We start from the raw sequence: 12,326 nt of genomic DNA, 5'->3' as shown, positions 1-12,326 counted from the left end.
TTCAAAGATAGATGTATACACTAGTTGCAGGACAGTAGCATAGCTTGAAAACTTTCTAATGTGTGGCTGTTGTAGTGACAGCCTGTTTGTGCTGCCACCAGGTGGACAGGAAATCATGCATTAAATATTGAGTATTCACAGACTGCTCAACAGAAGAAGTGCTGGACCTGATATTTACATTTTTGACAAGGTTTTTTGAATTGGTTGTTGCAAGAAAACAGACACACCAGACATCTGTTACATGAAATGTATTGAGAACAGTCTGATCTCAAGTTTAGGATAAACCCTGCAGTGGCTTCTGAACTCTTGCAAAAGCAGAATTTTGATTTTTAACAGCTGATAAAATAGATAAATAAGCGCTAGCTTCTTCTTGGCTTCACTTGCAATAATATTATTGTATCATAGAGGGGCCTTTGAAGCGCATTCCTTTCGGTGCGGCGCAGACACAGGGGAAAAGGAAAATGAGAGGTTTAGCAAGCAACAGGAAAACCGCTATGAGAACACATTCCAGGCCGAGCAGACCCTGTGCGGTGGGACAATAAGGGGTGGGACAGAACTGTATACTATTTAAAAATCTGCAATCTTGGCTTTAAATCAGGAACGCAGACAAGACCCAAAGTGTTCTTACTTAGTGAGTAAGTAGAGGACTCGGTGGGGAACAGCCAGAAAGCGGAAGGAGTGTGGTTCCAAAAAGACGGCGGTTTGTGTTCTCGGTTTATCAGCGCAGATTTGGACCGAGATGAGATAGTTACAGCTTGTCCCCCTGTCAGGACTCAACCAGCTGCCTTTTCATTTTCACTTCTGCCACGCTGCCACCCTTCTTCCTTTTTTTCTTTTAAGAAGTGTGTGTATTTACGATTTTTAACTTTAATTCGAGGGGGCCGTGAAGGGGTGAAGGAAAAAAAGGACGTACTTTTCTCAAAAACGTCGTTTAGTCGTCATCGAAGCGGCGAAGGATGAGAGTTGTGAGGGGAAACATCTGCATTAGGGCCGTGTAGACGGAGGGAAAATGAAGCTGTTGGCATTGTAAAGCTTTCTTCTACCTATCGTTGACAAAACTTGGACCAATGAGAAGCGCTTGGAGCCGTCTTTGATATGGGAGACGTGAGGCGTTTACATCTGTCAAGTTAAAAAACACAAAAACAACACGAGCAGAAACAGGTAATGGTCGTGGGTTTGTTTTCTTTTTATTCTGTTCACTGAACTATTATTATGAATCTTGTAGCACTGTAACACTGTAACACCGGATTAAAAGTTACCTTTTGACAGCGGCTTACATCAATCCACGTGTTTCCAGATGTGAACAGGTGTCAAATGGCCTGATCTTCAAGTCAGAATTAACAGCATTTACAGATTTTAACTGCGGTATTTGTTTCTTATTACTCGCCGTGTTTTTGTTATCATAGCTAATCTGTTATATTGTGGCACAGGACACGGTGAACTACCTTTATTTATTTCTATGTAACTGAGCACTACGCACAATTTAAATAGCCCACAGCAAAAATTGTGGTCTAGTAGACTTGATTTTAGAGGTGCTTACTTTTCCCTGCCCTGCGTGTGTTACGTGTCAAATGTGGCTTGTTGTGGTATTTTATTATCTGTGTCAGTCCTAAAACTCAAGTAGTGGTCACTCTGTAGTTGTTTCATACTTTAAACATAAGGATTTAACATATCCTATGTTTTATATCTTATAAATATGAGAAACATTCATCTCATTCGTAGGCCCATTTGAAGTAGTTAAACAGCATTCACTGACCACCTACGTCATTTAATTGTATCACTGTATTGCAATTTTATTTCAATGTAACATTGATAGAAAACATCGGTCCACTTCCTAAACTTAAAAAGAAAGAGTGCTTTACTGATAGTATCTTTGCACACTTACTAAAAACACAGATTTTCTTTCATACACAGGGTTTATTCTTCACGCATGGCTATTTTTACCCAAATAAGGATGTGGGTACTTCCTGAACTACTGGCATATGCCTTGTGACCTTTTTTTTCTAACAAATCTTTTAAGGTGAAAAGTCCATTCATTTTGAAGTGTGCAGAATGTGACATTTGCTTACAAAGATTTACACACATCCACACACAGGAAGTGTCTTTTGGCTGCAGCTCATTGTAAAAGTGACACAGGTTCTTTCCAAGTGGGTGCTGTTGCTGATCTCTTCAGGGTGCATCACTCATACCAAGATCTTCATGCATTTTTTTCCCTTCTTCTTCTTCTTGAGAAGCAAAGGCCACTCTCTGTGCACCGTATGTGTGAGGTACAATAATATTTCATTTGTCTTTTCCATTCTCTGACCAACGTCTATTGTAGGTATGCATGTTAGGAGCACTGAGTAAGCCATAAATCCTTCCAAGCTTGTCTTGAAAAGAAGGCACAGTGCTGCCAAGGTTACTGGCAGTTGATGACAATCACTGGATTACACGCAAAGGTTAAACGTTAAAATGACTGAATGTGATGTTTAAGCTGAGAATAAAAGCTTTTACAGTAACTCTGCTTAAAGTTACTTTCCTCCATTTTTTGGGGTGGGGGGTGGGGGGGGTGAAACGAGGCCCAGCAGAAAGGAAGTTTGAGACTCCTTTGCTGTTCCTCCCAATCCAGCTCTTAACTACACCGTCATCGCGATGGAATGAGAGATCTGTCTCTCTGTAGATGACAGGAAGCGATGTCAGTGGATCTTTTCCCCTGTGTAGTTTTAGGACAGAATGGAGACAAACAGGAGAGAGCTTAGAGAGGAAGTTTGCTGGAGTATAAAGTTAGGCTGCCCACGATTGAGGTTGTGATTACTGCACTCTCATATTAGGACCCAGTGCATGGTAAAATTATATCCAGTTGTCAGTTGTCCACCGAGAATAAGAACATTGTGTAGGAGTAGTTGTGTTTATCCTATTCTTCTCCTGGACCCACAGATTTAACACAGTTTACATTCAGTCTGAGTGATTCAGGAAGTGCGCTTTGCTGTTTGGTAGAATATAGCTTGTGGTTTTAGTGTGCCAGAGCTGTGTGCAGCGGGTTGTTGTGCACTGAGCTTGAACCCTAGATGCAAAGAATGTATAAAGATCATTTTAGTGTGATATTTTTAACCAATAGGAAACAGAAATATCTTAACTTAGCATAAGTTTCATGTTTGATTTGACACTTTGATAAGTATAGGAAACTTTAAAGAAGATCTTCCGTAGAATTGAAGGAAAGATGCACTTAAATGCGAGCCAAGCATATATAAATATTCATCTTTATTTTTTACCCATCTGGTTTCTCATCAGTGACATTTGACACGATTTGATGGAATCACCAAAGTGACTACATCCTGTAAAATATGTGGCTTGATGTGCCAAATTTAAAAGCGGATATCTGTGGTTTTTAGCAGACATGTGAAAGTTCTGCTGCCACACATCCAAAGTTCAACGGTTAACTGCTATGAGACATGTGCAGTTGGATAGATTTTTTTTTTCTGTAATCCCCTTTTTTAAAGCATAACTTCTGTGTAATTTACACAGTGTGCCAGCATGTGCAAGTGTGTGCAACTTAGATTTTTCTGCAGCTACAATTTTGAGATGCTGTGAAGGCTTAAAGTTGAAAAAAGGAGAGCTGTGCGCCTGTTATTAAACACCAAAGACTTGAAGTGAGCCTTGAACTAATGCTGAGTGATGTGGCTCCTGCAAAATCACCCTTGCTTTGTCTTTGAGACTTCAATCTGAGAGCTTTTCTTTTACAATTCTCACAGCAGAGTGTGCCACAGTTTGAACATTGACTTTTGGTGATTCCTAGTGTAGCTACAGTTTATCGTGTTACATAAACATCTCACGTGAAAGCAGTCAGTAGTAAATGCTTAATTAATTAAAGAGAAGGGAAACAGAAAACAGTCTGATTATTAGAATTATTCGTGCAAACAACACTGAATGAGTGACTGCCGTTATCTGCTGAGTTGGGTTAGAAACCTTTTAAATCTCATGTTTATTTAAAACAAATACACTCACCACCCATACTAACAAGTTACTGATTGTTAGTATCAAATTGGACTGCCTTTTGCCTTCTGAACTGCTTTAAGCATTTTGTAGCAACGATTCAACAAGGTTCTGGAAGCACTGCTCACAGATTCTGGCCCATATTGACACGATAGCATCACACAGTTGCTGGGGAATTGTTTGCTGCATGTCCAAGATGCAAATCACAACATCCAAGAGGGAATCCCCTTGACTGAGATCTGGTAACTGTGAGATGATCAGAGCTTTGTGACATGGCACGTTATCCTGTGGGATCTGGATTCGCTGTGGTCATGAACGGTATTGACATGATCAACAAATACGCTTTCTGTAACTGACCCTACCACCTGAATGCTACGGCAGAAATCAAGACTCATTAGACCAAACAGCATTTTTCTCATTTTCTGTTGTCCAATTTTTACCTGGTGTGGTCTTCTGCTGCGGTTGTCCATCTGCTTCAAACCAATGTGTTGTCCATTCAGAGATGCTCTTTTGCATAACTGATTGTAGCGAGTGGTTATTTGAGTTACTGTTGCGTCTTGTCGGCTTCAAACAGTCTGTCTATTTCTGTCTGACCTCTGGCATCAAGAAGACATTTTTGCCCAGATACCGGGTCCATATTTTCTCTTTTCTTGGACCAGTCTCTGTAAACACTAGAAATGGATGTGTGGGAATATCTTAGTAGATCAGCAGTTTCTGAAATGCTTAGACCAGCCAGTCAGGCACCAACAACCGTGTCACGCTCAAACCACTTAAATCACCTTTCTTCCCCATCCATTCTGATGCTTGACTAGAATTCTAGCGGGTCATCTTGACCATCTTGACTATGTGCCTAAATGCACTGATTTGCTGCCATGTGACTGGCTGATTTGAAAGTTCAAACCTTAGCATCCATGATGGTATGCTGTCTATTAATATACATACCTGAACATCTGTGAACATCTGTAACCTTAATATACAACATACCAATTTTGGATAAACATATACTATGACAAGCTGAAGCATGGCACTCTAGTAAAAGAGTCCAGGTAATGAACTGCACTTCAATTCTGTCACCCACTGAAAACGTTTAGCACATTATGAAATGAGACCTCAAACTGCTGATTTGCTGAAAATTGGTTTCCTCGGTAACAAAACACTTACATCATGTTGTTAAAAGAGGAGGTGATATGACAGAGCTAAACATGCCACTGCTCCAACATTTCCCAATGTGTTTCTAGAGTTCTAAATTAAAATTCACATTTCATCGTTTATTTCATATTTTGCAACTTTTAATAGTTTAATCTAACAGGTTTAAGTTCATCCTTGCTATCAACGTTAGAGGTCCGAGGAGCAAGAGAGGCTGACTTTTATGTGATGCCTTCTTATTGCGTGACTCTCAGCAGTGCAGCTCTAAACAATGAGCAGACCTGAGTCTCGCCGGCCAGCCGGGTGGGGCCACTCAATAGCAGGAAGCATAGCCATCAACATTTACTCTGCGACAGGGGCAGTCCTGGAGTCGGCGGGCTTGGAGCCTGGTTAGCACAGCGCAACACATAATCTGAGCACGCATACACAAACACTCTGAACAGCCTGCTTCCCCTAAGACCCCTTTTCCCACCCAATGCAATTACAACACAGGCAGACAGGCTGGGCCCTTTGACTGTTTGTTTTACCTCATTGCTTCCTCCTCAGAGTCTGAGCTTTAGCCCCTGTTCAGCCGCTGTTCAGTAACTGTATGCAAATTTAAGCGGAATTCATAATATTAATTACCCAACTGACTTTTTTTTTTACCTAAACCTTTGGATTTTGAGACAGCTCCTAATAATTAAACATCACCAATTGTTTTTTTCATTATGTAATTACATTACCTGGTAATATTTTTGGTAATATTTTGGTTTCCCTGCTTTTTCAGAGATGGGAAGCTCTGCTGTGCTCACAGGGTTGATAGCTGGAGTTATTTTGTGGACGTCTGCCATCCATGGAGGTGAGTTGGCGGTCGGATGTAGAAAATAATTTTCACTACTGTGAGGACATTCCCTTTGTTTCATTCAATTAAAGGTGCATTACAGAGTATTTTTGGTTCTGACGCTAAATCAGATTAGACTAATGTGAAGGGTCTGATTGCACTGCAGAACCCACTGAGAATGCGCCTCATAGGTATTGTTTTGCATCTGCAGCCTGCACATAGACTGGATGGCTCAGTCTGCTGGTTGTCATAAACATAAGTAGTTGTTTCCAGAAAGCAAGTTGAGACAAGAAGGCTGTGCAATACCTGTCAGATGTGAAATGGCAGAATAAACGGGTGCCTGGTGAAGGTAGTCAAATGCCAACTGCAGGGCTGGTTGAGCTATATCACAGCCTGTCTTCCTCTTAGCTTCCAAAAATGTTTGCAGCACCGTAAACTATTTATGGTTTCTGCAGAGTTCTGCTTGTTTTGGGTTTATTATAACACATTTATAGCAAAAGGTGTTTTGTGGCTTTTCATGCACACATGCTACACTTTAACATTTAAAGTTATATGTTACCCTATCCATCCACTGAGTCCTTTTTAGTATCATAGTTCAAAAATATGACGATTTAAAATATAAAAAGTATCTGTTTATTTAGACCTTTCTATAACAACTATTTACTTAATTATATTTGAGGAGGTAGAGTTTAGAATTTTTACATTTTCTTTCAAAACAAAGATGGAATACTTGAATTTCATGTGTTTTTGGCTTTGTTTTACTGGACGTAATTTGTGTTATTACATGACCCCCCATCTTCCAACTTGTTTCAGTGCTGATTTCATGTATTTTCCAGACACCACAGATGATGGGGATCTGCTGTGTGCCTGCAAAAATGACAAAGGCACATGTAAAAATGAAACGTGCAGGGGAAAACATTGTTTTTATTACTGGATGAAAGACGGATATGAGGAGTTGGGCTGTTTCAGTGAGGTCACCAAAGTGCAGTGCTACTCCTCCTTGCCCAACTACTTTACGAAGTGCTGCAGCGAGGACTACTGCAACTCCAACTTCACAGTGCCTCCAAACATAAGTCAGTACCTAAAGCCTTTCCTTTTCAATACTGGAACATCACATTATCCAAGAAACAAAGAGCTAGTGTGTCCCTGTAAATAATGCTTTTGTCTTATTTCAGTTGGGCCTCTGGCTCATCTCCACAGTTCAGTTAACATCTAGCACTGTTTTGCACTTATATTACTGTAGCTTCCCTTTAGATAGCAGCTGGTTCCCCCTTGTGGTCAGTAAGAACATATCAATGTCATGCCACTTGAATTTTATCTCATGAGTTTAATCTTTTCAGTTTCTTTGTGTCTATATGTGTGTATGTTCCTGACTTCTTCTGTGTTTCCAGATGGGGACCCGACACCGACACCCCCAGAAGCTGGTTACCTAGCGCTGTGGATCTCCCTGTTCCTGCTGTTCTTATTTGTTATTGCCTGTGTCTTTGGCCTGATACTACTCCTGCGCTTCCGACGTGCAGCCCGCAGACTACAAGATGCTGAAGGCCATGATGTCAAAATACTCAAAGTCCCCAGTGGAGATGACCCCACATATGGCGTAAGAGACGTTTCATGGCTGACGTCAGACAGAATACAGGAAAACTTTCCTGTCTTTTAGTTGTTACGTGTGGATTTTAAATGCCTGCCTGTCTTCTTTTCTCTCACCAGAATATCTATGATGAGTTTTGTACATCAGGGAGTGGGACAGGGCTTCCATATCTTGTCCAGAGAACTATGGCCAGGCAGATCTCACTTGTTGAGTGTGTCGGTCAGTCTCATTTCTCTTCCTTTTTTTGAACACACAAGTAAAATTATATTCTGGAAATGTGGTCGAGCATGAAAATTGTATGGGATATAGAGATATTCATGACAGCTTGATGTCTTTACTTTTGTGTGTGTGTGTGTGTGTGTGTGTGTGTGTGCGTGTGTGTGTGTGTGTGTGTGTGTGTGTGCGTGTGTGTGTGTGTGTGCGTGTGTGTGTGTGTGTGTGTGTGTGTGTGTGTGTGTGTGTGTGTGTGTGTGCGTGTGCGTGTTGAGAAGTTTTTCTTTCTTTTAATTTTTGTTATATTTGCACGTTCAAATAAACTCTGTTCTATTTTATTCTATTCTATTTATTTGCAATTAATGATGTCACTTTGTTCGTAGGCAAAGGCAGGTATGGAGAGGTTTGGAGGGGAACGTGGATGGGGGAAAGTGTCGCCGTCAAGATTTTCTCCTCTAGAGATGAGCACTCCTGGTTTAGAGAGACAGAGATCTACAATACTGTACAGCTGCGACACGACAACATACTCGGTATGATACCAGTCCTTCGCCTCCAAAGAAAAGAAATTGCACCTTTAAGAAAAAACATTCAAACAGCAACATTTTCTCTGTTTGCTTTTGCTTTTTAGGTTTCATAGCCTCCGACATGACATCCAAGAATTCCAGTACCCAGCTGTGGCTCGTCACCCACTATCATGAGCTCGGGTCTCTTTACGATTTCTTGCAGTACAGCAGCTTGGACCCAGAGAGCTGCTTGAGGATGTGTCTGTCTGTGACCTGTGGCCTGGTCCACCTCCACACTGAGATTGTTAGCTCCCAGGAAAAACCAGCTATTGCCCACCGAGACCTGAAAAGCCGAAATATTCTGGTAAAGCGCAACGGACAGTGCTGCATCGCTGATCTCGGTAAGGTTTGCAAGGATATTCACAAAATCTGCTAACAGTTTATAGCAATGTATTTAGAGAAAGAGCTCTTTAAAGATGCATTTTGTAGTGTGTATTGTACTGTAAATTAAAAGCTTTTTCTGTGTTCATTCGTTCCTCAGGTTTAGCAGTGATACACTCTCAGTCCCATGACTACCTCGATATGGGCAATAACCCTCGCGTGGGGACCAAGCGCTACATGGCCCCTGAGGTGCTGGATGAAACTATCCGTGTGGATGTTTTTGAGTCCTATAAGCAAACTGACATCTGGGCTCTCGGGCTGGTCTTTTGGGAAATTACCCGCAGGACTCTTGTCAATGGTAGGTTAACAGTGATCTGTTTTTAATGTTATGCCTTTCCATCCATTAGCAGAAAAATCTGGCCTTAGATTAAACCTCAGGAAGCAAATGTAGATATATATCCACAAATTTGTTATGAAGCTAATGCATCACACGAGCGAGCGTGTTAAAAACAAGTTCTTTGTCACACGTCTGTCTGCTTTTGTAGAGTATATAGAACAAGCAGCCAGTCCCATGTCTCTCAGCAGGCCAGTGTTTTTCTAGTCTGTGTCTGCCTCTGCTATCCTCTCTCATGATTAGCACTGCAGTAATTATAAACAGTCTTATCTGGTGTCAGCACTCACTTGTACATAGTCCAGATGCCCGTGCATGCAATTTTTATATGCAAGCACACAGCCATGCACCAATGACTGTGTGTGTGTGTGTATGCGTGTGTGTGCATGACTTCCAGATTTCCATCCCAATGTAGTCACCAGGGAGTTCATATCTCTCCCCGTTCTCTTGTTTAGCGAGACATGCTTTACAAAACTCCCACCGCAGCCTGTCTGAGTCTCTGAGTGTGCTCTTTCAGGCTTCATATGAAAACACATTTGTGTTCCGCAGATGTATGAAGAGATAACCCTCACAACAAGACACCTCACTGGGCTTTTAATTTGATAATTCTGACATCTTACTTTGCTTGATCACCCCACTGAATGACAAGAGGGGAACAAGTGATCCACTGTTTAACTTTGGGGGTTTTTTTAGGCATTGTGGAAGATTACCGTCCACCCTTCTTTGACCTGGTGCCCTCGGATCCCAGCTTTGAGGAGATGAAAAAGGTGGTGTGTGTGGACCAGCAGAGGCCCAGTCTGCACAACAGACTCCATTCTCACCCAGTAGGCTATTTGGCATAAACAGACACACACAAGTAGACATAAAAATGAACGCAAAAGTACAATTACATTTTGGAAATGTGGTGTTTTATATTTTTTCTGCCTTTTTAAGATATTGTCAGCCATCGTGAAGGTCATGAAGGAGTGCTGGTACCAGAACCCAACAGCCCGCCTTACAGCCTTGCGAATAAGGAAGACTCTCTCCAAACTGGACCACGACGACTTCAGCATTGAAAAACTGAAGCAGGATTTCTAGACTGAAACGAGGAAACTGGATTGAAAACACCAGAAGGGATTTTGCACCACATTCCAACAAATGAAGTGCATATCATTACCATATTTTGATCTAATCACTCACTCGGTGTCTGTATCATATTAAAACCATATGACTTTGTGTAGAAGCATCTAGAGCCTCTTGTACCAAATGTTATATTTTTTGCAAACGCAAACATTCATCCACCATGATACTTAATACCTCTATAAATGAGGGAGCTACATTTCAGTTAGTTCAGGTTTAGGCCAGTTATTTTTAATTATCACAAAACAGTTAACATAGTTTTGTACTCCTTGTCTAACTCTCTCATTGTTGTGACAGAATGGAAAATCATTCTCTTAGGTATAATGTGGATTTTCCCAAAATGACCAATGATCCTTAAAACCACAGATAAGACAGGAAATATGTAAGTATTTATACACTCAAATGAAAGTACATTACCTGTCCTGTAAGTATGTTTAACTTAACTAAACTAAGCATATATTATCTGCACATAAAAGCAGTGAGATATTTAGATGTAAATACATTTTTATGTAACAGAATTAAATTTGATGTCTTCTTTTGCAACCATATTGTAAATATGTTTCAGGAGAGATATTGTTTTCTACTATTCAGAAATGAGACTGTGTTAATGTTGCTTTAAAAAAAATTTTTTTAAAAACAACTTTTTTCATACATTTTTGTAAGGCTAAAATGTACCATCACAACCACTATGATCAGTAAAGGAATTCACATACATGTAATAATGGATACCTTAAATAAAGAATTATATTTTGGAAATATTTCTGCTTTACGTTTTTTTAAGCACCTATTACTGCAGTTCTCACATTGACCAGCAGAGGTCATCAGACAAACAAGAATCCATACTCCTTACATGGGAGATTTGTGTAGTGTTTTGTTTGTTTATTTTATTTTATTTTATCTGCAGTGTATCTTAAAATTAAGATGAAAAAAATTCTTCATCAGATAATTAGAGAGTCTCTCTACAATTTGTAGGAGCTACATTTAAAAAACTCTCATGTGACCTTCAGTGTATTGTTTGAATACATTTTCTCTGGGTCAAATGATTTAGTTGAGTAATAATTGCCTCAATATTCTCTCTGCTTTGGATTTCCTTTATGGAAATATTGAATGTGAGGACTTCTATTTCAAACAAATTTTTAGATCCTGTTACAAAAGGAGGAACATACATATATGAATACACACATACATAAAAAACTACACATAGAAAATATGTTGAAAGTTAAGCACTGGAGCAGAATGTCAAAAAGAATAAGAAATGTCCAATGGGAATTAAAACTGTGCAACAGTTTTAAAATGTTGCCTGGTCACTGGTGAAAATAAGACTTTCGGCTTCATCCCCTTTGCGTAATATTAGCATTCCAATGTTTTCTTTCTGCATCTGTCATGCTTGCTCTTTATCTGTTTATGTCTGTGTGTGTGTGTGTGTGTGTGTGTGTGTGTGTGTGTGTGTGTGTGTGTGTGTGTGTGTGTGTGTGTGTTGTCTGTCTTCCTAGTTGTTGAACAAATGCCAGTGAGATAATACTCCCTTGAAGTCCCAGTCTGTCTGGTCAGTCAGATGAGGAGCTGGTTATTTTTAACACTGCAGGGGGTTGTTGAAGTATCAGAGAGGCCAAGCTGTGTGTCAGTGAGTGCAGAAGCCCATCTCACATCTCCCTGTGTTTTCCTCCTCTGTGTATTCCTTTTCACTGTGGGATCATTCCCAGTGGCTCTGTAGAGACAGGAGAGATTTGTTCAGCAGACAATGCCCGCTGAAGAAATGTGCAGATAAATTGGACAGGGCCGATAATGGACAGATATAAAGCCACAGAGGAGGCTGTGCAGACACAGTTAGGCTCAAGGATAGATCAGTGAGAGTGCTAGTAAGAGGACAGGTGATAAAAGCAGGCACAGAGAAAGTCCCTAATGCACCTGGTTGCAGCCTGGCTCACCTCTTCCTGAGCTACATTCTCAGCTGGAGGCAGATGAATGTATTAGTATAGACAGGTTTGGTCCCTGAGGAGAGACAACAATCCTGAATAGAGCTGGACCAAAACACCTTGTGCTATCTTTGGATGCACGATTATTTTACACTTTCGGACTGGAAATTGCAAACGGATGTAACTCTCTCTCAAAATCTGATACAGTGGCTTAGATGTGATTTGAGATCAAGTAAAAAATATATATAAATAAAGCAATAAAATGGTCTCTTATGCA

General features: G+C 40.5%; 1 protein-coding gene across 1 annotated transcript; it reads left to right on the top strand.

Annotated features, from left to right (window-relative positions):
- Positions 1-574: 574 nt before the first annotated feature.
- On the top strand, positions 575-10,891 carry acvrl1 (activin A receptor like type 1). Its single transcript, XM_085443424.1, has 10 exons — positions 575-1,161; positions 5,885-5,956; positions 6,775-7,011; positions 7,330-7,535; positions 7,646-7,745; positions 8,123-8,269; positions 8,368-8,643; positions 8,784-8,981; positions 9,708-9,838; positions 9,948-10,891. Exons 2-10 carry the CDS (start codon positions 5,887-5,889, stop codon positions 10,089-10,091), a joined length of 1,509 nt encoding a protein of 502 aa, XP_085299550.1. The 5' UTR covers positions 575-1,161; positions 5,885-5,886; the 3' UTR covers positions 10,092-10,891.
- The last annotated feature ends 1,435 nt before the right edge of the window (positions 10,892-12,326 follow it).

The sequence above is a fragment of the Copadichromis virginalis genome, linkage group LG20 (assembly GCF_057382275.1).
Source record: "Copadichromis virginalis isolate Kocher_CV1m ecotype Utaka linkage group LG20, C_Virginalis_male_GT1.1, whole genome shotgun sequence".
NCBI lineage: Eukaryota > Metazoa > Chordata > Actinopteri > Cichliformes > Cichlidae > Copadichromis > Copadichromis virginalis.
Note: the sequence above shows the minus strand (reverse complement) of the source record. Positions and strands in the feature narration are given on the sequence as shown.

Coding starts and splice junctions, on each gene's coding strand:
- acvrl1 (XM_085443424.1), top strand. CDS start 5,887: ATGGGAAGCTCTGCTGTGCTCACAGGGTTGATAGCTGGAGTTATTTTG. Junction 7,012..7,329: donor CACAGTGCCTCCAAACATAA/GTCAGTACCTAA, acceptor CTGTGTTTCCAG/ATGGGGACCCGACACCGACA. Junction 8,644..8,783: donor GTGCTGCATCGCTGATCTCG/GTAAGGTTTGCA, acceptor TTCGTTCCTCAG/GTTTAGCAGTGATACACTCT.